Genomic DNA, 17,063 nt, shown 5'->3' with positions numbered 1-17,063 from the left:
TATATTTACATGGTGTGAAGTTATTTTAATTTAATTATTAATCTTGAATTATATTATTAGGTATATAACTATAAATATTTGAACAGAAAATTTCATTATTTCATTGTCTATAATAATTTTATTTGACTTCATCATATTACCTCTTGCCAAATTTTATACTTAAAAAATGTATATATTTTACTTAAATAGTTAATAAAAATTAATCTTTCATTCTGAAAGGGTACAAAAAATCAAAGTTGATTTATTCCAATAAATCAATTTCAATTTTTTTACGAAAGAAAGTTAAAAATTATTTTAGAAATTTAAAACTTAATTTAACCAAACATAAACATTTTATAGGCGTGGAAGTTGTAAAGTCTATCTTATTGATTACCATTATCAATGTACTTTTACAATGAGAGTGAGAGAGTGAGATAATGCGATTCCACCATTTAATATGACTAGAGGAAAATCCTAAATACACACACTACAACATCATAGTTGAGAAAAGAGAAATGGATAGACGAAAGAACAAATTATAAGGTTTTAATTAAGGGTAAGATAAGGTGGCAATATGGTTATGAGCCACAGTTCCAATCCAAAGCTTCCCTTGCTCCTCTCTGACTTCGCTGACCAGCTTCATGACCTCACCCTTTTGATCTTCAAGAACTTCCAAAACCTCTCCCTTGTCGTCCAGAAGTGAAATCACAGTGTACATTTTCATCCCCATCGCTCTTGCTAACAAGCTCATTCTTATGGGCAAACGGAAGTAGATGTTCCTCAACCATGGATTATGACTAAGAACTTCTTGTGCTGGAGTGCGACAACAGTCTATTGCCACCCAGAATTGTCCCTTTTCGTTTATTCTTACGTTGTCTGGAAACCCCGGAAGGTCAGCTAATAGTTCCACACTTCCACTTTTAGGACCCTCTGTCCAAAGCTTCATTAGCCTGTCATCGTGTCATTTTGGAATGAATGTGTTACGTTATACATATTACATATAGAGCACATATTGTATATATTCTTATCTAATTACAATATATTTTTTCAACCCAGAGTATCTCTCACTAATTAAGAGCTAAAGAATAATTTCTCTATATGCTAAAATCTATCCAAAGGATTGATTTCTTTTAGATATTTTTCTATATATATGGACTTTAAACTCAAATTTTGATAGTATGTTTAAAGGACATGGTTACGTGGACTATGTCACATTATATTGATAACCTAAACTATTATGAATGATAACGGTATGTAATATGAACCATGATTTCTACTTGACTGGTAATGTAAAATTTTGATTGGAAAGTGCATACAAAGGAAATTCGTGCATTCTTAAAACCAATTTTTTCCTCTAATCCATTTTCGAATTTATCATTAATTTTTAGCTGGGATTTGTGTTAGGAAAGATATAATCACCTGCAATTGGTGGTTTCAGTGTAGAGAAGGAAGGAGTGGTCTTTAGAAAATTGCACTCCATTAGGAAAAGCAAGGCCATCCAATACAACATGAGTTGTTTTAGTTGGAGGATCATATCGGAGGAGCCTGCCAGTAGCTTCTCCTTCCAATAATATAAAGAAGTGTGCACTGTAAACAAGTAAACAATAATCCATTGAAAACAATAAGGAGTGCATGAATATATTAAAATAATGAGTGAATGGTATATATAACAAATGCTTACACTCTGTTGTATCTTTTGCTGGTGTCTGTGAAGAAGATGGATCCGTTCTTATGAATGTCAAGATCATTTGCGAAGAGAATGGGCTTTCCTTCAACATGGGTTGCCAATGATGTAGCGAGTCCCCCATTAGGTCCAACCACAAGAAGTCCATAGTATGCGTCTGCTATGTATAGATCTCCATTCACTTTGTCAAATCTTAGGCCTAGGGGACGCCCACATGTTTTCTCATGCTTCCATTGCTTCGCAGTGGTCGAATCATTGCCCCTAAAGCAAAGCTTCTCCGTCCTTTAAATTAAGACACAATAGTACTAATGTCATCAACATCAAATATGAATCAATAGATATATAGAATAATAACGTTTTAAGAATATGTTTAGCTATATAACATGTGAATTAATTTGGTAGATTGTTAAAAAAAATAAAATTGTACGATACCATTTATGTCATTTACTGAAGATAATATTGTTTGAGTGAAGTATGAACAGAACAACAAAACAAACTTTGGACTTGAAACTATTGGTTTAGCTAAAACAAACTTATGTGAGTTGATTCAGTATTGGGGATTGTTCAATTTATAGACTGAATTTTGGGTCAAAGAGAAGAAGAAATGAAGGTTTTGGTGATAGTTACCAATTAGATGTGACAACTGCAAATGTTTCCCAACCAAGTTGCTCCCCCATCCATCGAACAACGCGTCCATCGGCTAAACCAGTGTAGGGGCCACGACCCATGTGATCGAACTCGAGTGACTCTGGTCCAAAGACTTGATTCTTGAATTCTGATTTCCCATGAAGTGCTAATCTGCTCATGTTGTCCCTAGGCCAATTTTTCATGACTTGGTGGTATGGTGCAATGCTATGCTTCACGGGTCTGAATTCATGCTCAGACACTGGACCCAGATGAAAAGGGTCCATCATAACAAGGCCTAAAACCAGAACAACAGCAAGAACAAAAGGGTGTTGGAGAAATGTTTCATCCTTCATGAGTAGTTTTATTTTTATCTTCTCCATGCTGGAACGATGTATATGGACTTGATGGCGAGAGAACGAGAAATTAAAGCGGAGAAAGCCAGGGTTTAGGTGCAATGCTGATTGTCTAACTTGGTAGAACTAGAAGCACTCGGTGGAATTTCGTATTTGAAAGATTTGAGAGAGTTGAAAACATGCGTTGTTCATGACAGCATTTTAAGGTTGGGAGTAGGTTGGTCTATCGTTGTCCATGATGATCGCATTGGAAAACAACATTTGCTTTGCTGAAAGTGTTGTTGTATTTTTATTCCCAATTGTCATTTGTGCTGACTCATGAATAGACAAAATGACATATAACCGTCAGGATTATGAACTTATGATGCTGTTGAGCGAATCTCGGTGACGAATAATGTTATATGCAAACAGGTTCTTTGCAGGTTACTTATCTCGATTTCATGAACTAACAGCAACATGTGTAGCCCCAATTGCTTCTACCAACAACCGTGCTTTAATTGTGAACTAGGATTTGGTACGGACATTTCTGACTATGCACTATGCTACACGTATACGTATTTAGGCAAAATGAAATTTGACCCTCACCTTAGAACTCTTGTTTATACTCACTATTGCTACCTAATTGTAGCAAAAGCAAGAAGAAAAACAAACTATAGAATTGGCCATTTTATCAAAATAAACATGTCTAAAAGTGAACAATTATAATAAGAAAAGGCAACGGAGTTGCCATGATCTTCTTCTATTCCATAAAGGTGATTCATTTTCTGTCAGACAAACATGAATACATTTTAAAAACTGCAAAAATGAAGAGTGGAACTGGTCGTAGTTGACTGCTAAAAGACCGAGAAGATGGGATGACTCTGCAAGTACAAATATCTTACTGCCTGTCCTTACCACATTAATAAGTAAGTATTCATTTAACTATCCATTTTCAATCCATATGCTAACAACTACCTTAAAGCAATTGTTAGGAAGAAGATGTTCTGTCATAGAAATCTGTCATAGGGGCAATTATCATTCTAGTAGTGATTATTGTAATGGGAGTATGGTTATTATAGTGGTTATTATAGCGGTTATTATAGTGGGACTGCAAACTTACAATTGCGTATAAAAGTTCTAAGAATCAATGAATAAGACAAAGAGAGAGAAGAATTTAAAAAATTAGTTTGTAAGGAAGTTTTGTCCTCGAAACCAAGTAATATAGTTTTTTTCCCCTCTCCTAACAACACACTGGATCAATACAAGTTATTTATTAATCAGACAAGAGATAATCACTTTTAGATATGAGACGAAATTGATTATATTGTTCTGGGTTGAGGGAGTGATGGCCTGGTGGAGGAGGTTTGTCGGTGTGTTGTGCTTTGCGTGTCTGAGGAAGACGCCGAGGATGAGGGGATGGACTGGGACAAATCTGCTAGTTTTTTTAAAAACAATTAATGATAATTTTTAGCCGTTATTATTTTACATTAATTAATTCAAAATTATAAAATTGACAGATTGACTAACGTTGCCGACGGAAATAGGAAAAAATAAGTAAAATAAGATATTTTAAATTAAAAATGTAAGGATTTATCTTCTTTTTATCTGATGAGCTTGGGCGTGTGGAATGGAGGTGAGAAGCATGTGGGAAGCTCTGCAAGTCCACGGGCAAGTAGTGAAATTAGGGATGGGGCACAAGGATGCGTCGCGTAAGTTGTCTAAGGTCTTCACCTTCGCCGCTCTCTCCCCCTTTGGCGACCTCAACTACGCTCGTCTTCTTCTCTCCACCAATCCCACTCTCAACTCTTACTACTACAACACCCTCCTTCGCGCCTTCTCCCAAACCCCCCTCCCCACCCCTCCCTTCCACGCCCTCTCCCTTTTCCTCTCCATGCCCTCCCCACCCGATAACTTCACTTTCCCTTTCCTCCTCAAATGCTGCTCTCGTTCCAAACTCCCTCCTCTTGGTAAACAGCTCCACGCTCTCCTCACCAAACTCGGCTTCGCCCCGGATCTTTATATCCAGAACGTCCTCCTTCATATGTACTCCGAGTTCGGCGACTTGCTCCTGGCTCGCTCCCTGTTTGATAGAATGCCTCACAGAGACGTTGTTTCCTGGACCTCCATGATTGGCGGCCTTGTTAATCATGACTTACCCGTTGAGGCCATCAATTTGTTTGAGAGAATGCTGCAATGTGGTGTAGAGGTGAATGAGGCCACGGTTATTTCTGTTTTGAGAGCCTGTGCTGATTCTGGAGCCTTGAGTATGGGGAGGAAGGTCCATGCTAATTTAGAGGAATGGGGAATTGAAATTCACTCTAAGTCCAACGTTTCCACTGCTCTTGTTGATATGTATGCCAAGGGTGGGTGCATAGCGAGTGCGAGGAAGGTGTTTGATGATGTTGTCCACAGAGATGTTTTCGTTTGGACTGCAATGATTTCTGGCCTCGCCAGCCACGGGCTTTGCAAGGATGCCATTGACATGTTTGTTGACATGGAAAGTTCTGGGGTAAAACCCGATGAGAGGACAGTGACCGCGGTTTTAACAGCGTGCAGGAATGCAGGCTTGATTCGCGAAGGTTTCATGTTGTTCAGTGATGTGCAAAGGCGTTATGGGATGAAACCTTCAATTCAGCATTTTGGCTGTTTAGTGGACCTTCTTGCTAGAGCAGGGCGTTTGAAGGAAGCTGAAGATTTTGTTAATGCAATGCCCATTGAACCTGATACAGTCCTTTGGAGGACCCTCATATGGGCCTGTAAAGTTCATGGCGATGCTGACAGGGCCGAGCGGTTGATGAAGCACCTTGAGATACAAGACATGAGGGCTGATGATAGTGGAAGTTACATACTTGCTAGCAATGTTTATGCATCCACGGGAAAGTGGTGTAACAAGGCAGAAGTGAGGGAGTTGATGAATAAGAAGGGACTAGTGAAGCCGCCAGGAACTAGTAGGATTGAGGTTGATGGTGGTGTGCATGAGTTTGTGATGGGAGATTACAATCACCCTGAGGCGGAGGAAATATTTGTCGAATTGGCTGAGGTGGTGGATAAGATAAGAAAAGAAGGGTATGATCCCAGAGTTTCAGAGGTCTTGCTTGAGATGGATGATGAGGAAAAGGCCGTTCAGTTGCTTCACCATAGTGAGAAGCTGGCTCTTGCTTATGGACTAATCAGAATAGGTCATGGGTCTACAATCCGGATTGTGAAAAACCTAAGGTCTTGTGAGGACTGTCACGAGTTTATGAAACTAATCTCTAAGATATACAAAAGAGATATCATAGTAAGAGACAGAATACGTTTCCATCATTTTAAAAATGGAGAGTGCTCTTGTAAGGATTATTGGTAGCTTCAGAATTGTCCTTGTGAAGAATGCCCACTGTACTGTCACATTGACAAATGCAGATGCCAAAGAATGTTCCACAGTAGCATGGCAAACAAAACATGCGAACAAAAAAAAGTTGTGAAGAATGTCCCGTGTACAGTCACATGACCTACTAGCTTTGATGCCTAATACGGGCATTGATGAATGCAAATGCCAAAGCTGAGCCGTGATCGCAGATTCTGATCAAATGTCAATAAACGGGAAATGTTGTTATCAATAAGGTTCGTTATATTGGATAATGAGCATTCCAGATCGGATATACTTCGATCTATAATCCATGACAAACGTCCACGTTCAGAGTGTATATTAGTCATCATAATAATTTTTGGGACAAATTCATTGGTTTCTAATTTCTATTCGGTTATGCCTAATAAAACTAATTCAGAAAGTATATAAAAGAGGAGCAGCTGCAATCATTCTTTGGAGGTTCTTTGGTCAGATACTGTGAGCAATTTACAGAACTGCAGGTATGGGGTAAGGATGTGTTTGTAACGCTACGCTGTGCTTTTGCATAATGATAATTATGTAATTATGTGTATTGCATTCTTTTTTTAGTTAAAGATGTTGACAATAATATTGAGTGCATTTAGTAATCATGAGGGCTTTTGCATAATTATGTGTATTGCATTCTTTTTTTAGCTAATTTGTATTATTGAGTTTATACTTTGATCTAATCGCATATTGTCAAATCATTAAAAGGTTTAACAATTATTGGTTATTATTTTCAAAGTTTTAACTTTTTGGTTAGCTGACAAATACTTATGTAGATAATATTGTCAAAAAACTTTAAGAGTGAATCAAAAGTATACTCTTTGATAATTATTGGACCCTTCTTCCTGCTGAGACATGCCTAATGTATTCATGAAGTTAAGAATAAGAATGCAAAGCTGCGTATTCTACTAGGACACCTTTCTGCTCTTGGTGGTTTATGTAAATATTGTATTGTCTAGATTGAATGCTTTTACAATATATTTGTTTTGGTGTATGGCGTCACAACTTTTTTTCTTCACAACTTTAGGCATCAAACGATCCAAATAGTCAAGTTAGGAAGGTCATTGATAATGAGTTTCCAGCAGGTGATAAACCTTTTGTGTGGGCCTTCAACCTTCAACTCCCAACCAAGGATAACTATAGTGCCATCGCATATTTTACAACCAAAGAGACAGTCCTTGAGGATTTGCTAATGGACAAGTTCTTGAAGGGTGGCAATGCATTCAGAAACTCGAGACTTAAGCTGATTGCCAACATTGTAAAAGGTCCTTGGATTGTCAGAAAAGCTGTTGGAGAGCAGGCTATTTGCAAATTGGGCGTGCCCTTTCCTGTAAATATTGCACAGGGGAGAATTTCATAGAAGTAGATATTGATATAGGGTCTTCCATGGTTGCAAGTGCAATAGTTCATTTGGCATTTGGTTACATTTCAACATTGACTGTTGACTTGGCTTTTCTTATTGAGAGCCAAGCTGAATCAGAGCTTCCAGAAAAAATATTTGGTGCTTTCAGATTTTCTGAACTCGATCCTGCTTCAGCTAGAACAATTGAGCCATCAGATGTTGTGAGTTGTGACAATGCACAAACATCTTTACCTACTAGATTGTGGAAGTCAATTGGACAGGGCTTTTCCCATATTCTTCATTCAGGTCCTCAAGAAGATGGCTCTACTTCTGGTTCAGAACATACTAACGATGTAGATCACAAAGATAATCCAATTGACATCACGAACTGGTGAGTTTTATGTAGTTGTGATAACCATTTTGATAACTTGATCACAGATGCTTTGTAAATGTAAGTCCACTGCTGAAACATTCTGTGTTTAAAACTTCTGCTTCTCAACTCAGAACTGATTTATAAACATGCCCGGTATGTACATAGGCTGGTTTAGCATTCTCTGTGTGTTTCTAACTGATCTTGATAGCCTTTCACGTCAAACTACAATTACTATTACAGCATGCTCTCTTTCCTTTATAATGTGGCTTTATCTCCAAAGCTACATCACTACAAAAGACATTAGGAATATAAGTAGTCGACATATACCTAAATCATTGTTTTCCCAAATCCCAAGTATAAACATTACCTTAAGTATCTATTAAGTTAGCTGTCCCCTTACTTCATATGACCTTAAAGGCCTTATATTTCCTACATGTTTTAATCATTTTCTATTAATGATTTTGTTTGCAGATATACTGGAGGAATTGAAAGGGGTATGGAGTTCCATTTGAGGTCATTATTCTTTTAGCCATTTTTTTTTATGATTCGGTTCATAGCATCTGTTGTATGTCTTAATTCTTGCCTATGGCAGCATTTTGCAATACTACAGAAAGGTAGAAAACTCAAGAGTGGCCCCATTTTTTTTGGCTGGATTATTATGTATATCTTTAAAGTAAATTCTTCTGTTTATAGTTGACGAGTTAGTCTTTGTCTGGCAATTAAAATCACGACATTTGTTTGTCTGGGGTAATTTTGTGGCTGTCTGAATTAGAATTGGTTCAACTTTTTAAGCTGGATATTATGAATATTTTCCTTGACAATTATTCAATAAATGCTTCTAAATGGGAAATAAAAAAAAATTGACGTCTAAAATGGACATTACTTGGTCAGCTGGGCATAGCATAGAATCTAATCTATTATTGAAATTAGTTGTACCTAAAAAACCGAACTGGACTAAGTGTGTTTGGTTTCATAAGTAATGATATATTATAGCATTTCATAATTTTTGTTTACTAATTTAAAATTAATTGAAAATTAGAAGTATGAAAAAGATTCATTAAATAAGAAGTGAGATGAACAAACAGTTATAATAAAGAATGTGCAAACGAATGTGTTAGAAAGTAGTACTCCTGTGTTGCTGGCATTTCTCTATAAATTATATTGAAAATGTTGAGGTCCTATCCCCAGTAATGCTAATTACCTTCCATATTTTGTAACTTAGGCCCATGTGTGAATGCCCGACGTTTTTATTTAAAACCAAATGGAAGTATGGCTAATTTTGTAATGGAACAAAATAACTAGAGTAGTCTATTCGACTCAACTGTTTTTCTCTGAAAATCTCATGAACCTATGTATTTTTATTTAAATTTCTATTGTAACTGCATTCTTAGAAAATCAAATTCATGTTCCCTGAGCAACTTTCATTAACTAATTTAGGTATTTAATAGAAGCAATATTTTATTTTTTTAATATTAAAAATGAGAAAATAGTAATTAATTACTTTTTGGCCAATAAATGGTTAATTATAAAAATAGATGAGTTTTGTTGTGTTAAAACAATATAGATTTAATCACACAAAAAAAAAACAATTAATAGATTTAGAGCATCGCCGATTAAATACTATGTTACTCCACAAAGATCTCCAATGATCTTAATGAACTCATTCATAATTAAGACATATTATGATCATAAAATGGTCACTATTTCAAACATACTATCTATACTAGTTAAAATTTATTAAAAAATATAAAATTGAGACAAAAAATCGTTAAATAAAATACAAGGCCGACTAAATTTTATTATTTTCAATAGATTTTAAGCAACAAGAGAGAATACTTTTTAAAGAGTGTTAGCATTTCTAAAAACAAACATTTTAATTTGAAGTTAGATAACCTAAAAAAATAAAATAAAGTTGGGATTCCTTATTATGAAGATTTTAGTTTCGTTGACCTCAGCTCTATACAACAATGGGGAAAAGGAAAATCAAATTTTCTCTCATTTTCATACTTGCAACACTTTTTTAGGTATCGGAATGTGTTTGCAAGTATATTCTCAAACTACACACTTGCCAAGGAGCATAAGCATAACCTATTACTAACCTTCAAGGAGAATCAAGATTTGTCTCCGGTTGCAACAATTATTTTAAACGAGAAAGTTATTTTCTCAATGTATATTTCGTGTTTAAAGAATAGAATGTTTTTTTCTTATCTGAAAAAGAAATAAAATTTATGATAAAGAGGGGAAAAGAAAAACTATGGAACTTTCACATGTACCTTTTCCTTTTGAGATTACTGATTAAAAAGACTTGCATGCATATTTCTAAATATTAGCCGCTAGTTTTAAACAATACTACCAGCTTATTCATTCATTCATTTATTTATCATAAGCCACAAAAGGAATTTCAAGAAACTAATTGTTCTTGTTGTTGACAAGAGTCAACTAATTGTAATTGGTAGCGTATGTGTTACGCTTGGATATCTTTGTTACTATTTTGTTGCCAGCCACGAGTTGTAATGTAGTAGTTTGTGCATAAAATTCCATATACATGGTGAATAAAATTCCAATCTTGAAAATATAATCAGAAAAAAAAAATAATACTCCATGCAACTTTTGAATTTCGTTATTCATTCATTCATGAAAGGAAAGGAAAACCGCACTGCAAGTTTGTGCATTCATTGCCTTTCAACGGTAGTTAAAATTACCTACGAAAAAACACCTCTCGGGAATAATTAATTAACGTGCCAATTTTCAAGAAGAATTTATACGCATCAAACTAGAGTATGAGGTTTTGCTAATTAATCTTGAGTGAAACCAAGCTACCAACCCGGTTACATTAATTTCCTCTATGGTTTAACCACCAAGCCAAGGTTATCTAAAAAATCAAACCAATATGTGACTATATAAATCCTTTTGTAGTGGCCAGTGTTTTTTCACGGCCACACACATGTGATGTGGTTCTCATCATTTCTTAGTTCTTTTCTAATGAGACACTCCAAAGTACGTCCCAATGCACCTTCTGATGATCAATCACCCCAACTAACGTACAATCCGCAACTTGATCATGGAGGGTGGTCTAGGCGTGGTCGTGAATTTTGTGAGGCAAGAAGAGCGTTTCTGAATAGTTACCATTTGAGTTTGGAAAGAAAAAACAATGGTAGCTTCAAGGAAAAGTTGAAGAAGTCAGTGAAAGAGGTTAATCAAGTCGCAATGGGAGTTGTTTTGGGCATGCGTCGTGGGGTCTCCAAGAGAAGGGTTGGCATCAAGGTTTTTAGGATCAAAATGTCTTCACAGTCGCTGGTTCTTGTTACCTTAAGATGTTTTATCCCATGGTTGAACAAAACTAAGGTTATGTAAAGATTATAATATATATATATATATATATATATATCTTTTTAGGTGTTGTTTATATTGTTATTTGATTAAAATTGGAGTTTTGTCGATTAGCAAGATGAAATTACTCTAATTTTAATTAGAAAATGACACTAACAACACCTATAAAATTGTATTTAAATTTTATCCATTATATAATAATCACGTATCTTGTATGTGGACGTAATGTTTTATATTTTTTTATCTGTAAAAATAAAAAATCATAAAAATAATTTACATAGTTAAATCTCTTTTCATAAATCAATCTTACAAAGAATTATCAACCTATAACTAGAATAAGTTATCTCGATCATGCTTTCCTAATCGTTGAACTGTTGCCTACTAGATTTGTGACAACACATGTGTACTTAAAAAATCTGTCCAAAACTGTTTTACTTTGTTTCTCCACGGACCACCACTTCATTTTAGATTAATTGAAAATTTCAATATTTGAAAAAGAAGTAACCGGCCAGGTTCCAAAACCACTTCATATAAACTAGTAAGTTTTCCATAGACTATAATTTGCAATAGGAAAAGTTAAAGAACACGAGTTAATCAACAATCTTTCTATTTAATCCATACAAACTAACATGATATAATAAATTAAATTATTATCTTTTAAAAATCTAAATTATTATAAGAAACATTTTAAAAAAAAAGAGAGATTTTTTTTTTCAAAACAAAATTGTTATGAAACTGTGGCCGTGTGATTCCTGAGTTTGATAACGATTCATTCCATCCAATCATTTAGAAAGCATGGGATGATATGCCAACTTGTTGACTAGCAAAATATCAAATGCAAGGATAGTTAAACATTTAAGTGTCTCTTTATTTCAATGTTGGAAAATTGGCAAACACACAAATTGATAGTAATTGAGATTAATCCATATTCACAATTATTCAAAATAATTAGTTGTATCCGATTTTAAAACATACATATAAGGCAGCTGTCTTTACTAGTGATAGAATATCTAGAAAATATAGTGGCCACTCAAACATGGTTTGTACTTTGTTGATGCTTCCACAGCCACACACAAGTTTGACAAGTTAACCCCACTAATCCGTGTTGTTTTTCTATTTTCCTTACAGAAACTGATATGCAACATCCAAATCCTTATCTTTGCATCCCCACCAGCTCTTAATCCTCATCCAGACACTTCCTTTTCTGTGTTCAACAGTTTCTTCCCACATTAAATACCAACTGTGTATTGTACTACAAATGTTAACTATGTTCTTCTTCTTTTTTTGTTCTCATCTCCACACCATGTCCTAATCTTTCTACACCACATCGTTCTTCATTTTTGGCTTTACAAAACTACCGTGTCTGGTAAAGGGTTCGTTAACATTTCCAGTGAAAAAAGTTGTTAGCTAAAAGAAGACCAAGTTTTTAGTGTTGTAGAAGGAAGAGAAGAGTTAACATGAAAATTCAGTGTGATGTGTGTGAGAGAGCTCCGGCAACAGTGATTTGTTGTGCGGATGAGGCAGCTTTGTGTGCCAAATGTGACGTTGAAGTTCATGCTGCAAACAAGCTTGCAAGCAAGCACCAAAGGCTTCTTCTTCAATGTCTATCAAGCAAGCTTCCAAGATGTGACATTTGCCAAGTAAGCACCTCAAATATATTTGTGTCTCTTCTAATTTTATGTTATAAAGTCATCTCTCAATCAATTCATGTGCTAGTTTTATGTTGAGCTTGTTAGTTTTTACTAATAAATATGTTCATGATATTATACCATTTTACTAAAACTGTGTGTGAGACTGCCGATTACTGTGTTAATTGAAGCATAAGCACTACCAATGAAGTGAGTCTCTCTCTCTCTCTCTCTCTCTTTTGTTTTCCAATTCAATCTATTTAAGCATCAAGTGAGAATTCTTTTTTGTTTCTTAAAGACATTGTTAAATACACTTTCTGCTGGTGCATGGTGAGAATGTTGCTTGCTATTTTCTAAATCCTTGTGAAATGTATTATGTAGAAACTTGTAGACTGAATTATACCCTTGACACTGGGATCTTGAGTTAGGTTAACTGATGAGATCTGGATTAGGATATTTCGTGTATAGTGTTATGAATTAATACCTCTACTGATGGATATTGTAATAAGTTTCTTAGAAGTATTGCTCATTTTGTTCTTTCCTTTCTCCTACATATACCAACAGGACAAGCCAGCATTCATATTTTGTGTTGAAGACAGAGCACTCTTCTGTCAGGATTGTGATGAACCAATTCATTCAGCCGGAAGCCTTTCTGCGAACCACCAGCGCTTCCTTGCTACTGGTATCCGAGTGGCATCGAGTTCTAATTGCACCAAGGACAATGAAAAAAGTCACTTGGAGCCTCCTACTAGGAATGCACAACAAGTTTCTGCGAAAATTCCTCCTCAGCAAGTGCCTAGCTTCACTTCCTCTTGGGCTGTTGATGACTTATTGGAACTAACAGCCTTTGAATCACCTGAGAAAGTAAGACAGCTTTATTTCATAATAATAATTTGAGTTACATAATACATATACGTGATGAACTAACTCAACTAAGTAATTGGAGTGTTATAACTGAAAGGTGTTAATAGTAGCGTTACATGTTTCATTTGTTGTCTATAGACATCTTTGAACAGCCATATAGAACAATAGCATAGTCGTATCCAATCATCATGGTACATGTGAACATTATAATTGTGTTTAATGTGGCTGGAAAATGTGAAAAAATTGATTTATTTTTTTCTTGATTGTATCCCATCAATCCAATTAGTTTTCCGTTGATTCTTTGTTGATCAAGAGATTGATAAGGACAAAAATTACATTGAAGAGTTTTCCTTGAACTGATGCTGTATAAATGATTGTCTTGTGCCTCCTTACTTATTTTGGCACTGCCTGTGCATAATCAAGCATTCAATTTTATATGAAAGAACCATCAAGGTAGTAGAGGCTAGTTATGTTTACAGAATAATTAGGCAGCAGTAGGTTAATAAATAGTAAATAATAAATAATTTTGTATTGAACCCCGGGACTTGATTTCAGTTTTATTTTATTTTTGATAATTTGATATATACTTTGAACTATATGCATCTGCACTTTATTCTGTTGAAGGGCTAATGACATGGAAATTTTGATCCTGGCCTTTATGAATAGTTAACTAGTTACTTAATGATGATGTGCCTTTTGCCTTATAATATTTGTAACTCCGACTTTATTTCTGTGTTCAGAAGGAATCTCTGCAGTTTGGAGAGCTGGAATGGCTTACAGATGTGGGTATTTTTGGTGAACAATTTGCTCAGGAAGCCTTGGCTGCAGCTGAAGTACCTCAGCTTCCAGTAACTCATAACAGTAGCAGTGTTGCTTCATACAGAACTTCCAAATCCTACATGTCCCACAAAAAGCCTAGGATTGAAGTCCTAAATGATGATGATGATGAGTATTTTACTGTGCCTGATCTTGGCTAAGTGTGTGGCTTGCCATATGGGATGGTGCATGCATGATTGGAAAAGATTAATTATGGGAAAATAATTTGTTTTTTCTTTTTTTAAAAGCTATTTAGTAAATTGTCGAAAAAGATTATTGTTTTCTCAAAAAACTATTCCATTCAGACATGTTGATATGTTGTATATTCAATTATTCATACTTCACTAAGAACAACAATTTTCACAAGTTGTGTGGAGTTGATAAGTATTGTACTTGAGGTGTTTTTTTTGCTGGATAGCATAGAATCTATGCCTTTGGGGAATAAATTATCCTTGTCCTTATGCTTCATACACTAAGGGGGATTCTCCCACGGTCACATCTTCCCCAATCCCCCACCAAATTGAGACATCATCTTCCCCAATCCCCCACTAAGGGGCATTTTGTTTGTATGCATCCCTAATGTCTGGAAGAGCGTTTGTATGCATCACGTTTTCACAATTCAGATGTTTGCGACGAGAATTAAACTCCTACAATACTTAGCATGTCTTCTTATTTTAAATTTAACTTAATCTTGGAACTATATCAATAGGAACCATATAAATAGTGGTAGAATGTATATTTAAGCAAACAATGTTGTTGAATTTACTCTAGCGGGGATATCCAATCGAGCCCTAGCGTTAAATTATGAAAAAATAAGGGAAGAACCGACAGTTATACTCCCTTTTGTTTCTAAATATAAGATATTTTTAACTAATTCATGTATTTGGAAGAAATGTGATTAATTTAAATAATAACATTGAATTTATTAGTAATTTTTATTATTCTTTTAAAATTACACTTAAAATTATCATGATTCCATCATCTTTCTCTTTCCACTTAATTCTCTTTACACTTAATTATTTTATACTAATTAATGATTGTGTGTGCTAGTCTGATTCTTTAATCCTTGTTATAGAGAGATAATTTGTCTTTTTAATTCATAACATTTATCATAAAGTAATCAAGAGTATATTGATTAAGAAATAATTAATGTAAAAGATAATTTAAAAGAGTCTTTATAAGAAGGGACAAGTAGATTTGAGAAAAAAGTGTTATATACAAGGGTGATAATCAAATTTCTTTAATAATTTTTTAGTAGCTTCTAACTATGTTTAACATAAGTCATGTTCAACAAAACATTTAAGTTATGTTCTAATTATTTCTTTTGATAATTGAAAAGTTTATTTGATTATTTGGTAAACAAACTTTTATAATAACTTCTTAGTAGTTTTAACATTTTTTGAAACACTACTTCAAATAAAAATTTTAAAAATTTTATATTTTTTTTCATTTTTATCCTCTATATATTTATTCATTTTCCTTATTACCTTTTTAAAATAAATCATGATTTTATTATTTGTCTATCATTTATATTTTTCAACTACTTCAACAATTAGTTTTATCAAACACTTTTAATTTAATAAGTTAGTTTTTTTAGCTTCCAGTTATTAACAAAATTTTTAACTTTCAACTTCTAATTAACTTTTCAACTAATTTTATTAAACATAGTCATAATATCATAAACAAAATCTTCAAACCCTATTAGCATTTTTTTTCATATCATTAAGCTTATGTTAAAGTTTTCAATACTATTATTATACTTCTCTCATTATATTAGTTTTACTAAAATATTTCATTCTTATAAAATTATCAGTCCATGTAAATTCTTTTCGTCTGATTTTCAATTATGAAATTATAATGTTTTTTTTTTTTGGGAAGTTAGGTTTGAGTGATTCCAACCCAAGTGTATGATATTTGTCAACTAAAAACTTAAGAAGAGAGATACGATTTTCTTTCTACGTTTCACTTCCGCTTATGCTTCTTCTTCATGTCCGCCCAACTCTTTCTCTGCCTCCTCAACCATGTCATGCATTCACCACCACCATCACCGCGTGTGTTCAGCACCACCCAGCGTCGCCATCACCTATTGTTTAAGATCTATTCACCTTCATCTTCTTTATTATTTTAAGGATATGGATTAAAAAATTAAAAATCATATCATTTATTTTAAAGTGTACTTCTAATTTAATTATATATGTTGTAGTTTTAAATTCTACCAATAAATTAAAATATTATATTTTTTATGATTATTGTTTATTTTTTAAGGTTAATTATGATTACAACTAAGACTTACTGTTTGATCTGTGTATCACGTGCAATTTTGAATCGATTATGTCTTTTGAGGTATAAATAAATGAGTAGAAAACAAAAGGCTAATGAAAAAAATCTAATTACTTTTTAAGATAATTAACTTTTTTACTAATTAAATCTATTATTGATTAATATAATAATCACAGTTATGTAAAAATATAATTTTTATTTAATATTTAGTGTTTTGTAAATCTTTCCTTTAATGATAATAAAAATGTTGTTAATATTTTTATTTTGTAATCAATTTTATTTTATGTATTAAAATACCTAAACTGCAAACATTTTTTTACAACCAAAAGCATGCATAATTTATTTGAGCTTTTCAAATCCGGACATTTTATCTGATATCATTTTGGATTTTGTTGACAGAAACAAAATTAACAGCTTTGGTTCATGATCGACTAT

At 33.9% G+C, this 17,063-nt stretch overlaps 3 protein-coding genes and 1 pseudogene across 3 annotated transcripts; 3 read left to right on the top strand and 1 right to left on the bottom strand.

Moving 5' to 3' along the window:
- Nucleotides 1-331: 331 nt before the first annotated feature.
- On the bottom strand, nucleotides 332-3,164 carry LOC100810076 (protein STRICTOSIDINE SYNTHASE-LIKE 13). Its single transcript, XM_003542013.5, has 4 exons — nucleotides 2,291-3,164; nucleotides 1,661-1,945; nucleotides 1,399-1,566; nucleotides 332-929 (listed from the first exon to the last, which is right to left on the bottom strand). Exons 1-4 carry the CDS (start codon nucleotides 2,668-2,670, stop codon nucleotides 530-532), a joined length of 1,233 nt encoding a protein of 410 aa, XP_003542061.2. The 5' UTR covers nucleotides 2,671-3,164; the 3' UTR covers nucleotides 332-529.
- Nucleotides 3,165-3,992: 828 nt separating this feature from the next.
- On the top strand, nucleotides 3,993-6,339 carry LOC100815249 (pentatricopeptide repeat-containing protein At4g21065). Its single transcript, XM_003543518.5, has one exon. The coding sequence runs from the start codon at nucleotides 4,250-4,252 to the stop codon at nucleotides 5,966-5,968; it is 1,719 nt and encodes a 572-aa protein (XP_003543566.1). The 5' UTR covers nucleotides 3,993-4,249; the 3' UTR covers nucleotides 5,969-6,339.
- On the top strand, nucleotides 6,209-8,388 carry LOC100809543 (protein ENHANCED DISEASE RESISTANCE 2-like; annotated as a pseudogene).
- Nucleotides 8,389-12,164: 3,776 nt separating this feature from the next.
- LOC100814727 (B-box zinc finger protein) lies at nucleotides 12,165-14,809 on the top strand. Its single transcript, NM_001255495.3, has 3 exons — nucleotides 12,165-12,680; nucleotides 13,233-13,532; nucleotides 14,273-14,809. Exons 1-3 carry the CDS (start codon nucleotides 12,498-12,500, stop codon nucleotides 14,507-14,509), a joined length of 720 nt encoding a protein of 239 aa, NP_001242424.2. The 5' UTR covers nucleotides 12,165-12,497; the 3' UTR covers nucleotides 14,510-14,809.
- Nucleotides 14,810-17,063: the final 2,254 nt, after the last annotated feature.

This window comes from Glycine max, chromosome 13 (genome assembly GCF_000004515.6).
Source record: "Glycine max cultivar Williams 82 chromosome 13, Glycine_max_v4.0, whole genome shotgun sequence".
In the NCBI taxonomy this organism is placed as follows: Eukaryota; Viridiplantae; Streptophyta; class Magnoliopsida; order Fabales; family Fabaceae; genus Glycine; species Glycine max.
The sequence above is the reverse complement of the archived record's forward strand: the minus strand, read 5'-3'. Positions and strand labels throughout refer to the sequence as shown.

Excerpts from the sequence above, each read along its gene's own strand:
- LOC100815249 (XM_003543518.5), top strand. The coding sequence starts at position 4,250 with ATGGAGGTGAGAAGCATGTGGGAAGCTCTGCAAGTCCACGGGCAAGTA.
- LOC100810076 (XM_003542013.5), bottom strand. The coding sequence starts at position 2,670 with ATGGAGAAGATAAAAATAAAACTACTCATGAAGGATGAAACATTTCTC. Across the intron at positions 1,567-1,660 it reads AGCAAAAGATACAACAGAGT|TGCACACTTCTTTATATTAT; the intron begins GTAAGCATTTGT and ends ACTTGTTTACAG. Across the intron at positions 930-1,398 it reads ACTGAAACCACCAATTGCAG|GCTAATGAAGCTTTGGACAG; the intron begins GTGATTATATCT and ends ACACGATGACAG.
- LOC100814727 (NM_001255495.3), top strand. The coding sequence starts at position 12,498 with ATGAAAATTCAGTGTGATGTGTGTGAGAGAGCTCCGGCAACAGTGATT. Across the intron at positions 12,681-13,232 it reads CAAGATGTGACATTTGCCAA|GACAAGCCAGCATTCATATT; the intron begins GTAAGCACCTCA and ends ATATACCAACAG. Across the intron at positions 13,533-14,272 it reads CCTTTGAATCACCTGAGAAA|AAGGAATCTCTGCAGTTTGG; the intron begins GTAAGACAGCTT and ends TTCTGTGTTCAG.